This window comes from Tauraco erythrolophus, chromosome 5 (genome assembly GCF_009769465.1).
Source record: "Tauraco erythrolophus isolate bTauEry1 chromosome 5, bTauEry1.pri, whole genome shotgun sequence".
NCBI lineage: Eukaryota > Metazoa > Chordata > Aves > Musophagiformes > Musophagidae > Tauraco > Tauraco erythrolophus.
In genome coordinates, this window is record NC_141469.1 from 85,519,984 (window position 1) to 85,536,480 (window position 16,497).

General features: G+C 57.3%; 1 protein-coding gene across 1 annotated transcript in view; it reads right to left on the reverse strand.

Moving 5' to 3' along the window:
• DCTN1 (dynactin subunit 1) overlaps window positions 1-16,497 on the reverse strand; it is a 79,458-nt gene that overhangs the window by 40,726 nt on the left and 22,235 nt on the right. The window contains exons 2-5 of the mRNA XM_086612561.1: window positions 13,729-13,977; window positions 10,728-10,806; window positions 5,430-5,461; window positions 2,549-2,569 (exon numbers count right to left, since the gene is read on the reverse strand). Coding sequence (XP_086468687.1) covers window positions 2,549-2,569; window positions 5,430-5,461; window positions 10,728-10,806; window positions 13,729-13,956 — 360 coding nt within the window. The 5' untranslated portion in view covers window positions 13,957-13,977. The remainder of the gene's footprint in view (window positions 1-2,548; window positions 2,570-5,429; window positions 5,462-10,727; window positions 10,807-13,728; window positions 13,978-16,497) is intronic.

Consider the following 16,497-nt stretch of genomic DNA (forward strand, 5'->3'; position numbering starts at 1 on the left):
GGCTGGCAAACCCTTCCGAGACCTCCCCGCGTGCCAGGGCACAGCCTGGAACCGCAGCTCCGGAGCAGCCGCCGGCACCCCATGGAGAGCCTGAGCCAGGGCTGCGGGAGGAACGCGGACACCCCGGACACCCCCTCAGGGACAGGACCCCCAGCTCTGTGTGGCCCCGGAGATGGCACGGCTGGGGTCCGTCCCTCCGGCGGGCGCTGGGAACAGCACGGTCCGCACGAGACCCGCAGCGAAGGCCAGAGCGGCCATGACCTCAGCGGCCAGAGGCCACGTGCTGGCGCTGCCGGCGAGCTCCAAAACCAAGCGGGACGGCAGCCGGGAGCATACGGACCATCTGGCACACAAAAGCAGCACGTGGCACCTTCTAATGCAATTAAGGTCTATATTTAACACGCAAAGAGCTGCCTTCACCTGGTGAATACGGATTGACCCGCTCATGGCGTCAGTTTTTCCGTGACCGTACCAACCGGGCTGCGGTTTTCACGCGCTTGTGCGAGGCCGGGAGCTGCAAAGGGGGGGGGGAATCGCTGACATCTACTCAAGGCCAAAAAAGTTAATTCTGAGGCGACACCAGCAAAACCAGGGCACCGGCCTGTCCCTCTGGGAAGGGTTGTGACGGACCTGTCGGAGCCCGTCTCCGCACATCGCTGGCCAGGACGGCTCCGGGACAGCTGCTGTCGCACAACCGATTCTCTTAAAAGCTCCGAGCCGCCGGCAGCGTGCGTACGGCACCCGCCGGCAGCCTGGCGCCGGGAAACTGCCAGCAACGGCGATGGAAGAGGCACCAACAGGAGTTCTCCCCATCGAGGCGACCGCGCCACGACGAACAGCCGGGCACAGGTCAGTGCCGCACGCGGAACAGTGGCGGTGAGCGCCCGCGGGACCGGGACGTGGGGCAAACACCTGCACGTCCGTAAGGGCTTGGAGACGTGCGGAGACCCCAGGATACAGGGTCTGGAGGGGGCCAGGAGAGGGGGGGCACCCCTCTGCAGCACCTCGGCACCTTCTCTGTATGCTCCCGCGCTGCTCCTCGCCTGTGGACTCTCTGTGGACGAATGCTGCCGTGTGGATCATCTCTCCACCCAAAAAATCGAAACGAATGTGGATGGAAAGAAAAGATCCGTCACCGATACCTCCGGCCGGCATCGCGCACGCCCAGGACCCTGCAGGTACCGTGTCACTTTCTCTCTAGCACTCGTACTCATTCCAGATCTGCTTTTCTCCTGGCAAGGTTTCCATGGCAAAAAAAAATATTCCCCAAACAGCCCACAGGAAGCGGCGAGTCTTTGCTGAGACCTTTGTAGTTTTGGTTGATTTTGGTGACGAGCAATACTGAAGGGTTTGGGCTTTGTCGGCGCCACAAACTGGCTGGCTGTGGGGTGTTCTTACCTTGGGAGAGGCGCCGGAGAGGGTGGGCACCACGTATGAGCGAAAGCCCCGACCCCCCCCGGTCACCGAGGCGCGTTTCTCAGCAGCGCCGTACCTTTTTCCACGCTCCGGGGTTTGTTCCTTCACTCCATCAGTCCCTGTCCTCCCGCTGCCCCGCCACAGACTAAAACTGCTCAGGAGGAAGTGACTGGTGTCGCCTTGCCCTGGCATGTTTAGAAAACTGGGATGTATCGGTTGATAATGGGGCGCATGGCGGCCCTGGGACAACTTATAGAACCATGGAATGGTTTGGGCTGGAAGGGACCTCAGAGACCATCCAGTTCCAACCCCCCTGCCATGGGCAGGGACACCCTCCACTGCACCAGGTTGCCCAAAGCCTCATCCAAGCTGGCCTGGAACACCTCCAGGGATGGGGCAGCCACAGCTTCGATGACCATAACGCACCCAGTTACCAGAACAAACGCCGAGTGTTCAACATCTCCGTGTCAGCGAGCGCCAGGGAGCACAGCTGGCGCTTCCCACAGCACGTACCGTGCCAGGCATGTGGTGGTGCTGCCAACACCCACAGGTTGGGGAACAGACATCACATTACAACGTTAGTTACGGGAAAGAGAAGGCGGAAGGCAGCGAAAGCCGGATGGATGTGTGTCCATCAGTCCTCCGGTGGCAGCAGGGGTGCCAGTGCCAGCTCTCCGGTGTCCAAACCTTACAGTCAGTTGATGTAAAAAAACTTTGCGCAGCCGCGTCGGGAGCGATGCCGGGCACAGCCCGCGGGTACCGCGCTCACTGGCACCGCGCGCCGACTCGACTGCCCGACTGCCACTAACCGCAACGGCGGCAAACCTCCCGACTGGGCGTAATGCCAGGCTGGCACCCGCCGGGCCTCGGCGCGGCGGTGATGCCGCAAACCCTCCGCCGGGCTCGGCGGCGATGGCATCGGCCGCGTTTACCTCCCGCCGTCCGAGCGAGCCGGGGGCTGGCGGAGGGGAGCGCATGCAACGAGCAGACATGCAATGGTGGGATGGAGGCAGGCGGCGATGGGTGGCGATGAGCGGGGATGCACCGGATTTCATGCACCGGATCTCTCCCGGTCCCATGCGGCCGGGAGACGCGGCAACACAGGGATGAATCGTTAAAAAAAAAAAAGCACCTTTTTGGGTTTCGCTCCACGCTGCATGAGGAGGGAACAAAAGGTAGAAAGTTAGAGCTCACGTCGTATCGACAGCGGCGGCAAGAAGCGATCCGCTTTCCGTTCAGGCACGGCGAGTTCCTGGGAGCTACCTACTCCTGGGAGAGAATGCATCCCAGGGACGTCTCCGGGCTGCAAAAACACTCGTCATCGGAAAGGGAAAGACATTCAGGCAAATTTAAGCAAACGTTAAGTGGCTTAAGAGAGGACAGCAGGCAACAGAGCTTGTGCCCAGCCCCCTCGTTTATTGTTCGACCCACCTCCCGCTCCTCCAGCACAGAATCTTTGAGGTGCTGGGACAATAAAATTAAGGGAAAATCAAAAACCACAAAGGAAAATAAATTCCCTGAATGGCAGCGATGAGCGGTCATGAAGAAGAGCCAATCAACGTGCCTGGTGGAGCGGGGTCCCTGGGGAGGAGGGATCCCACCTCGCTCACCTCCCACGCTGACCCGTCTGGGACCGCACACCGCGAAGGGAACAAGATGCTGTATCCAACCATCCGACTAGGAGTGGGGTTTTTTCCTACATTTTTTGTGGGTGCGCTTCCACCACGCCTCAGGTCACAACGACCCCTCACGACTTGACAGTAACATGAAATTTGGCTTCGAAAAACGCAATTCCTGACCACGCCAAGGCAAAGCCCTGCATCGGCTGCTGCCCTACGGATGCTCTTCCGTGGTGGTGGGGAGTTTATACATGGGGAAAAAAAAAAAAAATTTTTTCATTTCATCCATTTCATCCAAAGCATGCCAGAAATCTCCTCCAGTTTCTTGCCACTCAGGACCCCTGTACCCACGGGCAAAAAAGCTCTTTTCCCCATTTTTGGAAGTGCCGGTGCTACAGGCGGGTGGAGCAGCGGTAACAGCTTCTTGGGTCCAGCCACGAAGGAGTTGGGATTCCAATGGCAGGATCTCCAGGACGTGGCAGGAAGGGGGAGAGGATGCCAAGGAACGATGGTCTGGAAACAGGCACAGGAAAAGCGTTCCTGTCCCGACTGCTACGCTTGGTGCCAGAGTGGCAGGAACATCTTCTACTACATCAGGTTGCCCAAAGGCCCATCCAACCTGGCCTTGAACACTTCCAGGGATGGGGCAGCCACAGCTTCTCTGGGCAACCTGTGCCAGTGCCTCACCACCCTCAGAGGGAAGAATTTCTTCCTTAGATCCCATCGAAATCTCCCCTCTTCTAGTTTAAAGCCATTGCCCCGTGTCCTGTCACTCGACGCCCGTGTCCAAAGCCCCTCTCCAGCTTTCTTGGAGCCCCTTTAGGTACTGGAAGGTCTGCCCGGAGCCTTCTCTTCTCCAGGCTGAACAGCCCCAACTCTCCCAGCCTGTCTCCAGAGCAGAGGTGCTCCAGCCCTCGCATCATCTTCGTGGCCTCCTCTGGACAGGCTCCAGCAGCTCCACGTCCTTCCTGTGCTGGGGACCCCAAAGCTGAACACAGTATTCCAGGTGGGGTCTCAGAGAGCAGAGTAGAGGGGCAGGATCCCCTCCCTCAACCTGCTGAGGTTTTACTCCCTGAAAACAGTGGCTCTTCCGCAGACAAACTGCGACAATGGTCACCACGTAGTCGAGCCAACACACATATGGATAAGGCAAAAAAAGGATCAAGAAGACTGCAGCCACCTGTGGTGCTCTCCCACAGGGGGAGTCCTCCAAATCCCTCTAATATGAGGCGGGGGATTTTTTCTCTGCCCTCTACTCTGGCAGTCAGCTCGACAAGACACAACCTCCCAGGGCGTTCCAGCCCGATTAACCCACCGGAGCACCTGGAAGTGCCAGTCCCTCAGCCGTGGCCAGACCTTGATGCTGCACGGGCTGAGCTGGCCCTGCACACGGCTCCGCATCGGGGTGGGGAAAAGGCTTCCTGCTCCCAGCAACTACCTGTAACGCCAACGCAGGAGACTGGGGTCGCAGCCGCCCTCACGCGGAACCGCAGGTGCCACACGCGCCAGAGGGCAACGCGGAGAAGCCCCATATCTCCTGATCAGCTCTTCTCCACAGCTGCCTATGCTCAAGACGGACCAGCCCGTCCCTGAGGAACATCCAGCTTCTATCCCGAAGCACGCACAAAGCCAACTCGCCGTGCCGCTTGGCACCACCGCAGACCCCTCGGTATCTGCGCACACACGTGGCCGTTCCTGTGTTCCCAACCTTAGGGATCTACTAACCGTGCTTGTCTGGGGGTCAAAAGCCTTTGGAGACAGGAATCTGCTCCAATTTTCTGTTCCTTAGGTAGCACTCATCCCATGTGGACACAACAGGCACCTCTTTGTGCCTCGAGAGCCGCCAAGATTCCTGGATAAAGGTACTCGGGAACAGGCACCGTTTCTCCGTAAGCCCAGCGTGTGAGCCAGAGAAAGCGCGTTTCCAACATCCCACGGAGCAATTCCCGCGGGAAAGGGTCGTTATCGGCAGGAACCCGGCCAAGAGGCACGCAGGGCGTGGAGCCTGCAAGACTGATTGAACCCAGATAAAACGTGTAATACAGGAAACCGTGCCGGGGTTTTATTCCTCAGTAACTTATGGATTTCCGGTCATTAGTTGAAAATTACTTTTTATACGGCCTTGTTTCCCACGGGTTTCAGGAGAAACGCGCTTTACCACCGGCATTTTTATCACAGAGCACCGAACTGGAAAGGGAAAAGCGAGAGACCGGCTGGAAAACTCTGTGCTTCCGCAGGTTTGTGCACGTGCGTGTCTCCGCGCGCTTTTCCTGGAGCTTGCAGAGAGGTGAGAAAAGAGAGTGCGGAAACGCCGACGGAGCGGCACGGGCACGTCTGGCTCTGCCACCGCGCGCGCTGCGCGGGGAAGCGGTTTCAGGCGGGCTCAGCACTCACCAGTTTGCTGCCTTTGGCGGCGTCCAGGGAATCTGCAAAGGAAAAACAGAGGGAGAACCGTGAGCTCTGGCCCAAAGGATGCCCCCAACCCGCGGCCCAGGCATCTCTGCGGCGCAGCGAGCGTCATAGATTCATAGATTCACAGATTTCTAGGCTGGAAAAGACCTTAGAGATCATCGAGTCGAACCGTCCCTAATCCCCATTAAACCATATCCCTAAGTAGCTCATCCACCCTATTCTTAAACACATCCAGGGATGGGGACTCAACCACCTCCCTGGGCAGCCTGTTCCAGTGGCTGACAACCCTTTCAGAGAAGAAATACTTCCTAACATCCAACCTGAATCTCCCCTGACTAAGCTTATGCCCATTTCCTCTTGTTCTATCACCCATCACTAATGTAAAGAGCCCCTCCCCCACCTCCCCACCATCTTTTCTCAAGTATTTATAGGCCGTAATCAGGTCTCCCCTCAGCCTCCTCTTCTCCAGGCTAAACAGCCCCAACTCCCTCAGCCGCTCCCCATAAGTTTTATTTTCCAGCCCCTTGACCAGTTTAGTTGCCCTTCTTTGGACTCGCTCCAGGAGCTCAATATCTCTCTTAAAGCGAGGGGCCCGAAACTGGACACAATATTCCAGGTGCGGCCTCACCAGTGCCGAGTACAGGGGCAGGATCACTTCCCTGCTCCTGCTGGTCACACTGTTCTTGATACACGCCAGTATCCCATTGGCCTTTTTGGCCACCTGGGCACACTGCTGGTTCATATCAAGCCGGTAGTCAACCAACACCCCCAGGTCCTTCTCCGCCAGACAGCTCTCCAGCCACTCTTCCCCGAGCCTATAGCGATGCTTGGGGTTTTTATACCCCAAGTGAAGGACTCTGCACTTGGCCTTATTAAAGCTCATGCCATTGGCCTCAGCCCAACGATCCAGGCTGTTCAAATCCCTCTGAAGGGCCTCCCTACCCTCAAGCAGATCGACACAGCCTCCCAGCTTGGTGTCGTCCGCAAACTTACTGAGGGTACATAACGTCAAGGCGTTCCGAAGGACCGTTTACGCGTGTTCTTAGGGAAGTGGGCATGGACCAGCGACCAGGATAAACCGGGAAAGGTGGAACAGTGGGGTCTGGGCTTGGAGGAACAGGGACTCCCTCATGGGACCCGCTGGTACGGTCTGAGAAAGCCAAACATCCAGACGCGGGCACCAGAACCGGGCCAGGCGACGCTGCTTTTCTGGAGCGGAATTACTGCAACTCAGAGAACCCCGGGCCGCCTCCGGAGCGCTCGCTCCGGGGGACACGCGGGGCAGCCTGGCCATCCGTATGCCACGTGGCATCAGCTGGGTCCCAGGTGAGAACGTAACGCCAGTGTCAACAGCAACAGAGCTCCAGAGAGCCTTTACTTCACACAGCAAAACAGAAGCCTGACTTCCCGGTCCATATGCGGTCAGGAATCTGGGCACACGCGACACAGGTGGACAAGAGACCGCTCGGAAACTCTCCCGAACCGACCGGCTGCGGCTCTGCGCTCTGCTCTGCACCTCAGCCCAGGGAACCTCCCCAAGAAGGGCACCCACAGCCCTGGCAGGTCCCAAGCTCAGCAGACCAGTGCTTCCCGCTTTTCGGAGAGCGAACGTCCCGCAACATAGGTGCCCACCAGGAACATCTGCCAATAATTCGGCCGCCGACCTCCCCAGGTCACCAAACTCTGTTTGGTGTTACGAGGTGCTCCCGATCCATCATCCTCACAGAGGACCAAAGAGGCACCCCGTTACGGCAGGATGCCAGATGTCAGCCCCCGGCTAAACCCCACTGCCCAAACCAACCCACCTCCCCCAAATCCAGGAATCCTCCCTCGTTCTCTGGATTATCGGTGAGCACAGTTGGATGGCACGGCGCGTGCCACGTACACGAGCATGGAGGAACCAGACTGCATGATCGCAGCTGATGTGCACCAGCAATGCAAGCAGCCCCGCAGGTTTGGCTCAGTGACATCCTTTGCTCCATTTCCGGATGCCTGGGGGGTCCGCGAGCGGCTCCCAGCCACGGGGGCTGCTCCTCCCCCTCCTCTCCCAGCTGCCATTCCACCAGGGTTTAGTGTTTCCAACCGTGGCACCGATCACCTCGACAGCAAACGCTGTAGAAGCGTCTCATAAATAAAAGATCGGAGCCGCCTCCGCCGCGTACCCCGCACCTCTGCTCGCCTGGGAGGGGAAGGGGCTGGCGCGCCGGGCAGAGCCACCTCTGCATCACCCACTGCAGTCAGACTGCAGCAGCCGGTGCTGCCGTTCCCATGGAAACTCCTGGCAAGCTGCCACATCCCAGCGCCCGCATCCCTACCCAGGAGCATCGCGGCCAACACCGCACCTGCACGCCCGGGCTGCCTCTCCTCCCGCCGCAGGACCCCGAGGGGGCTGGCACCCCGGGATCGGGCCAGCAGCCGCCCGCCATATCCCCACTGTCCGTCCCAACCTGGCACTGCCCTGGCACGGCCCCTTCGTTCATCGGTTCAACCATCACCAACTGACTCCAGCTATGTGTGTGTCCCACCCCGCAGGCAATGCCCCTGGCACGGTACCAGTGTCACGTTGTGGTGCCAGAGTCAGCCACGCTGCCGCCTGCAGACAGCAGTGGAAAACGCTGGTGGCACCCACCCTGCAAGGCCCAAACCTGAGCTAAACGCACCCGTTTCCCCTCCTGCACGGCGCTCACGGGCTCCTGCCCTGGAATGGGCTCTGAGCAGCCAGAGGCAGAGGAATCATGGAATCACAGAAGGGTTTGGGCTGGAAGGGATGTCAAAGTTCCACACACACAGTCCCAACTCCCCTGCCATGGGCAGGGACACCCTCCACTACACCAGGTTGCCCAAAGCCTCATCCAACATGGCCTGGAACACTGCCAGGGATGGGGCAGCCACAACTTCTCTGGGCAACCTTTGCCAGTGCCTCACCACCCTCAGAGGGAAGAATTTCTTCCTTAGATCCCATCGAAATCTCCCCTCTTTCAGTTTAAAGCCATTTCCCCGTGTCCTGTCACTACATGCCCATGTCCAAAGCCCCTCTCCAGCTTTCCTGTAGCCCCTTTAGGTACTGGGAGGTGCTGGAAGGTCTCTCTGGAGCCTTCTCTTCTCCAGGCTGAACAGCCCCAACTCTCCCAGCCTGTCTCCATAGCGGAGGTGCTGACGCTGCGCACCAGGAGGGGTGACCTGAACTGCTTGTGGGTTACTCACTCCTGTATTTGAGCGGAAGAACCGGGGCCTGAGCACCACCGTAGTTCAGCCAACGCTGCCGGCAGCGACGACGAACCTCAGCACGTACCGAGAAAGGAGGGACAGTCCCACACCCATCACGGCGGTGGGCTGTGGGTAAGCAGCCACATCCTGCCGGTGCGCAGGCACCGCTGCTCGCCCCAGACAAAGGTTTTAGAAGAACCAGAGACAACTCTGCAGTAGGCAGCGGAGGTCAGAGCCTTGGGAAGGCTTCCAGACAACGAGAGGGGAGCTGGCGCAGGATTTGAAGATCCATCGTGTGGCCCCACGCAGATGCAGTGAAACTAAAAGGCGGCAACGTTTGCTGAAGAGCCGTGCGACACCCGGAGCGCAGTTTGTTGCCTTTTCCAAGGCTGCCCTGTCTCCGTGCAGTTAACGTGTTTCTGGTCTCCACGTTCCCGCCTGCCGGCTCAAGGAAGAACCAGCTGCTGCTGGATTCTCGGGATGCCAAGTGAGGGTCTAAAGAGCGCTCGTCTCTTCTCCCCGGCTCCTCCCAACCGAGGGGAGAGCAACACGGCGGCAGGCTCCCGGCGCCGGGCAGTTTGTCCGTGGCTCTCGCGCAGGTTCAGCGCTCCGTGGGCCGACGTCCACCGGCACACGGTCAGAAAGCTCAGACCGACGGGAGCACCGGGGAGAAAACGCTCGCGCAGCTCCACGCAAGCTCCTTACCCTGAACAAGCACGGAACTGTTGAACTTTCAGCTGGGAAGTCGGAATTGAGAACAGCAGAAGATCATCCAAACACTACGGAACATTTTCACTGGCCGTTAACGTCAAGTGCCCCCAAAGAACAGCTGGAGGTGCACGCGGAAGGCTGGGCTTTCTTGCATTCCAGAAAAAAACGCTCGGACTAGTACACTAAGCAGAAAAACTTCCATGTTTTGGCACGAAACCCTCATCCCTAAAGCAAAAGCGGCTGCTTCAGAAGTTTCCCTGTCCAGTTGCACATGCTGCTCGGGCGATCCCAAGCAGAGCTGCAGCCAGGCGCTCGGGCTGTTCCGAAGCCCAGCCCCGCGGTGGCAGCGAGCTGCTGGCACCCGGAGCTGCCGGCAGGAGGAGGTGACGGCAGAATGCCAAGGGATGCGAGTGCCAATTCCCATCTCCATTCCACTCACGGGACGGACAAACGAACGTCTCATGGGAACAAACCCCTTCTCGGGCCAATCGCCCCCCCTTGCGATGCCTCTGGGCACGTTTCGCGCAGCTGAAGGGAAGATTTCATTTTGCCAAATAAAAGGGAATTCTAGTAGCTACTGGCTGGGAGAGGGAAAAAACAACAACAAGAATCCAACCCTATTCCGAACCGTTAAGCACGTGTTCAACAAACGCTCCGCACACCAGAAAGCCCCAGCTTGGCACACACCGCCGACACACCGGCCAGGACAGGAAGCTATCCGAGCGTTTTCCGCAAGCTCCTGGGATCCCTAAGCGTACGGCTAAATAATGACTCAACAAACCAGAGCCCAACGGGAGGCAAGCCTGTCAGAGGGAAAAGGAGCAACCCACGAGGCAGCGACCGGAGCGAGCCACTGCAGCGCGGCCGGGCGAGGGGGAAGCGGAAGGAATGCTCAATTCCGAGTGGAAAGTGCTCGCTGCCGGAGAGGTGGCAACGAGGCACAGCTTCAAGCAGCCCATACGCTGCGATTCCACAGCCTCAGAGCGGTTCAAGTCTGCCTTCCACGCGCCCACCCCTCCGGGAAGGGCTGCCCACCCCTCCGGGAAGGGCTGCCCACCAGACAGACTTTCATGGTAAGGACAGAGCAGCCTGGAGCAACTTTTGCACATGGTGCTTCCTTCTGTGATCCCCCAAAACTGAGGATGACCATGCAGAGAGGACAATGGGAGCAGGGGACGGGCTGGAGGGGGGTGAGCACGTATCCAAAGCAGGGACAGAGCCCTGGAATACACACTGTCACCCCCTGGCAGCCGGCGCCCGCCTCGCCAGCGCAGGGACCCTGACGCCTGCCCAGCAGTGGAACCTTGTCTGGTCCAGGCCAAGGGAGAGATGAGGGTTTGGGGCCAAACGGAGCAGCCGTACCTCTTTTGGGGACTTTCAAGGCAGCAGATTCTGGTGTTTCTGGGGATGTTGTATCAGCTCCATCTTCAAAGACCTGGATCTGGAAAAAGTATAACAACTATTATTACCAAAAAAAAACCAACAACCAACCAAAAAAAACCCATAGAATCACAGAACAGTTTGGGTTGGAAGGGACCTTCAAGATCATCCAGTTCCAACCCCCTGCCATGGGCAGGGACACCCTCCTCTACACCATTCTGCTCAAAGCCCCATCCAACCTGGCCTTGAACACTTCCAGGCATGGAATGTAAACAGAACGTGCTCAGAAAACAATCCATTTTGGTAGCAGATTTAAACAGCGCAGGCTGCATTTTTTTGGCACAGATTTTGAATTCAGTCCTTCAGGCTCAGCTATCCGACCGTCCTCCTTCCACAGCCTTCCTGAAGACAGCCACATGGTCTTCACTCACAGGAGGAGTGAACATTCACGTAAGGGATAAATAAAGTCAAGACTCAGACTCCAACAGCCCAGAACATCTTCAGCAGCTCCACGACCACCCTACGCAGTGCTCAGCTCGGGGACGTTGGTCTGACAGTTATTTGCAGTTACTGACACTTGGCAGAAAGCTCAACTTTCATTTTTTTGGTGCGTTGTATTAGCAAAAATGTTTTAAAAAAACTCTTCTTTCTCTTCACAAGGAAAACTGTTTTTCTCTGGAGCAGAGAACTGCCACAAGTCGATGCCACGCAGCCCGCGAGCCGCCCGGCTCTCCGGGGAGCCCTGGGAGGCACGGGCAGGAACACGTTCAGGACCGAGCCGCGCTACGCTGCCCAAGGGTTGAAGGCTCAGCGCCATCTCTTTGTTGGGCATTTTTGCACGTTTTCCTGCTGCGCTGGGTCACACACAGGGATTTATCCCAACCGAGGGCAGGATCTCCAGCGGCCCTGGGGTTCCCCACCAGGTACGACTCTGGCGGCCGCACTGGACGTGCTGGGAGATGGACGACAGGGAGGCGGTGGGAACCAGAGCTGGCCTTGCTTTGGGTCAGGCTGGGAAGTGCAGAGCACACGAGACGTGCTGCAGCAACGGGCTGCAGCTGGTGAGCTCCTCTGCCAAGCAGGAGCAGAAACGCAGCTCCACGTGATGCCAAAACCGAGGACAATGTTTCCATGCACCGTAGAAGGATACTCCCGTTCACAATCACCGCCCGGACACAAGTCCCGGGCAGGCAAACATTAACGTTGCCAAAAGATAAGGAGCAAAAACTCCAGCGGGAAGTGCTGTCCGTGTTGACACAGCTGCTCAGAACAGCGCTCCAGCCCTCCGCTCGCTGGGAAGCGGGCAGGGGGGGACGGGCAGGAGCAGAGACAGCGGCCACCCCAGCGTGGCACCCACCCTCCGCACAGCGAGCCGAAACCCCCCGGCACCGGCAAGTGGCTCCATCACAGCTCTGCCGAGCTCCCTGCGGCCACCATCCCGCGTCGCTGGCCAGGACAGCCGGAGGCTGCTGGCAGGGGGACAGCCTGGCACAGCCACGGGATGGCCACTGCCAGGAGACCTTAACACCCCCAGAGCCAACAAGCTCAGAGCCCCCACCACCAAACTCCCCACTGACCCTCGGGCAGAGGCACCCACCCCGCTCCCCCACAGGACGTGGCTTCAAGCACGGGGTGACGGTGAGGAACAGTTTGGTGATATTTCGGTTCTCTTGGCTCTCTCCTTCCCCCGGAGCCCGGCACGGCACCGCCAGGACCCACTCCTCCGCGGCGCCTGGCAATAACCGCAGCGGTCCGGAGCAGACGCATCGCGTGGGCTCCATCCTTCCCCAGGAGATAAGCACTTTGCTACACAGATAAAGCACAGCGCTGAATCCTGCATGGGACCTTCTTGGATGACTGCATGAAACAGAATCAAAATTTACTGAAAATTTTTGATGTTTTCCCATCAGCACGTTTTTAAAGCCAAAACTCTACAATAACTTAAAAGACTGAGAATCCTGCCAGGCTTTGTTGATGCTGGTATAACTGGTGCTCCTTCTTTGAGACGTATTTTTAAGTGGAGGGGAGAAGAGAAACGTAGTTAATCTCAGGAATTCTTGAAAACACTTCACAAGCGTTGAACAAGATGCGCTCGTATCGATGCAGGTGATCTGCTTCGTAAGCAATGAGAAAAACATTTCTCATTTCCAAGTTCTTTTTCCCCTGTGAAGGACGATTTATTACCGACGTTGAGCGGTCTGACATCGTGTGCGACCACAGGAAAGCCACCTGCTATGCTGGGAGACCTGGAAATGAAATATGGGAGGGAGCAGCAGCGAGATTCACAGCGGAGAGCACAAGCGAGGTACTAACTCTGCTGAAAGGGCATCCCAAAATTTTCCATTTGTATCTTGAACCTAGGAGGTTCAAGACTCAGGGACACCCTCCACTACATCAGGGTGCTCAAAGCCTCATCTGACCTGGCCTTGATCTAAACCCAAGTCACACATTTTATATGCTTTAAAATAAACATTATTTAATTATGATTCTATGACTTTACTGCCAGGTAAACACCCAGATATTGGTCCCAAACTTCATCTCCTACAGACGATGCAGCCGACAACTCTCCGGGGCAGCAGGCAGGCTTTAGTCTTCCTTTCGAAGGTAAAATAAAACCACTCCATGCTCTCTGGAATTCACCAAACTTCTTTTTGCCCGATTCACCTGAAAATATTTCACAATGACCCCCATAAACTGGGCTAATCGAGACGCTCAGCGGAACATGCCAGGCTGGAACACAGCCCAGCTCCGGCGGGACACAGCCCGCAGGTGCTCCTGGGGCTGTTCTGTTCCCTTGTATGACAGAACATGGAGACTCCCAGAAACATCACTGGCTCTGGGAACGAAGGAAACTTATTTTATCTCCCCCACTGGGGCACAAATGGCCATTCTCCTCTATCTCACCAAGCAACCCACGAGCCACACGCCGGGGACAAGCCCGGCAAGCAGCGGCCACCGCCGGGCAGGCGCAGCGGGAGCGTACCTGGGACTGCCGCACGAAGATGCCGTGGTTTTCTTCACAGGTGAAGTACTTCCTGCCCTGCACGGTCCCGTCGTTCTTGCCCTTTGCTTCATCCAGGATGACTCCGACCCACTTCCCCGTGGCAAACAGGGTGGCACCGACATACGCCACGGTCCCGCGGTGCCCTTTGCCGATGACTTCGACTCTGGAGCCCACCTTCAGGGGCTTGCTGCTCGCTTCCGCGCTCATCCTGGTGCCGGCGCTGGATGCCTGAGGACAGAGAGGAGAAGCACAGGGAGTCAAACACAGCTGGTGCAGACAGACAGACCCACAGTTCCCCTCCAGCACCCGTCAGCCCCCACTCTGCGGGTCACCTGCAGCCCAAGGGGTCGGCCCCCCTCCGCCTCCGCTGCCCCTTCGCCTCGAGAGCCAGCAAAAGGTAATTCCTCCCATTATAGCTGCCAAACAGGAATCACAAACAACGGCAAAAACACCGTTAACTACTACTCTTCAGCTTTTCATAGACACACTGGGCTCACAAACCCAGTTTATAAGTTTTTTATAAGTTTTGGGGAAAAAAATCCCAACAAACAACTGTGAAGCAGCAGATGTCAGCGCAGTCCTATTTGCCTTAACCCACACTTGTTCCATCCTTTTTTCCTGACATCAGAAGCTGCCTACAGCTTTCCAGCCTCTTGCATCCCATGCTCAGGAACAGAAACCCTGTTTCTGGTCCAGTTTACTTTCCTGCCCCTTCTGATCACCAGGGTTCGAGGACCTGGTGGCCCAGCACCAGTCCATCAGACACCCCACCCACACCAGTTTCCCTCTGTGCTCCTGGGACCCCTCAGTGCCGACTGAAACAGCGCTTCCTATCAGGATGCTGACAGACAGACAATATTGGCGGTAAATTCATCAAGCTTTCAAGGAGTTACCATCATAAAGGTCAATCCACGTTCAAATTCCGGCGTGCATCACCGGGTCCCAAGCTGGCCATCCCCAGAACGCATCTCTCTGTTTAGGAACAGTCACACATGGACCAGCTCTCCCAGAGCACCAGTGAGGCGGCGGGTGCGGGGAACTCTGTTAGGGCACTGGAGACCACTGCAATTTCAGTAAGAGTGGTGAAGTTTGTATGGGGGGGCCAGACCAGTGAGGCACTGGGACCTTCCCCCCGCCCCCAGTGCCGCCGCCTCCTCTGAAATAAGCCCAAGGAAAATGAACGCCGTTCCTCCTGCCTTGCTGCAGCGCTATGTTAACCAGGTATTTTTAATTGCTTAAGAACCCTAACCCTAACCCTTTCCTATGAGGACAGGCTGAAAGAGTTGGGGCTGTTCAGCCTGGAGAAGAGGAGGCTCCGGGGTGACCTTATAGCGGTCTTCCAGTACCTCAAGGGGGCCTACAGGAAAGATGGGGAGAGGCTGTTCAGGAGGGCCAGTTGTGATAGGACAAGGGGTAATGGTTTTAAAATAGAGGGAGGTAGATTCAGGTTGGATATTAGGAAAAAATTTTTTACCGTGAGAGTTGTAGAACACTGGCACAGGTTGCCCAGAGAGGTGGTGGATGCTCCATCCCTGGAGACGTTCAAGGCCAGGTTGGACGAGGCCCTGAGCAACCTGATCTAGTTGGAGATATCCCTGTTCCTTGCAGGGGGGTTGGACTAGATGACCTTTGAAGGTCCCTTCCAGCCCTAACCATTCTATGATTCTATGATTCTAAGTGGTGCTGCACTGATAGTTCCTCTGGCAAACGCTGGAAAGAATATCCTCGTTATCCAGCTGGGAACGGAGAGCTGCTGTCCCTGCCCCAACCCCGGCACAGAGCACAGCCGAGGAAGGGCGCGAGCAAGCGACGGAAGCGAAGGCAAATCCTGGCAGCAGCCAGACCCCAGGGCAATCCGGCACGGCACGGGGGCTTCAGCCCCCACGAAGAACCGAAGGGGTTTTGCCAGCTTCTGGCTGGCACGCACGGAAACCCGGCCCACCGCTGCCACGACGAGCCATCGCCGCCCGCCGCAGCTGGTGCGTCGCCTCGGGGTGCGCGACACCGTCACGCTCAGGAGGTTCCGCGACCAAGAACGGCGATGCCAGTCTGCCACACAAACCCGGGTTCCGCTTTGCGTCCACACACAGCTGGCAGAAATCAAAGGCACAAAATAATCTTTGCATAAAACCCAAAAATCGATCACCGTTTTCTAGCAAACAAACAAGATCCCGAATCAAAAAACACTTACACTCGAAACTCAAGTAAACAACTACCAAAACATCGGATCGTTTCTCGTTTCAGCTGTCAGAAGGACGAGCAACACCATCCTGCAGAACACTTGGAGCTTTAAATCATTCCAGCTACTTGGAGCTAGAGTGAAACTCTAGGAAAACCAGAGCCTAAAGGAAAAGCCAGAGCCACCATGGAATCACAGAATGGTTTGGGTTGGAAGGGACCTCAAAGATCATCCAGTTCCAACCCCCCTGCCATGGGCAGGGACACCCTCCACTACACCAGGTTGCCCAAAGCCTCATCCAACCCGGCCTTGAACACTGCCAGGGATGGGGCAGCCACAACTTCTCTGGGCAACCTGTTCCATCTGAACAGAAAGCTTCCTGCTCAGCGATCCCAAAAACAATCGCTCCCTTTTCCCCGCCCTGGTTCATGTTTGCCATTTCACCTTTCTGGTGGCCATGGGCAGCTGCAGTCCGGGGAAGATCCATAGGTGATCCACAGGAAAGGCCACGAGCTGGAAATCGGAGCCGCAGCGCTGGGGGTAGCAGCTGCCCGGAGCAGAGCACAGCC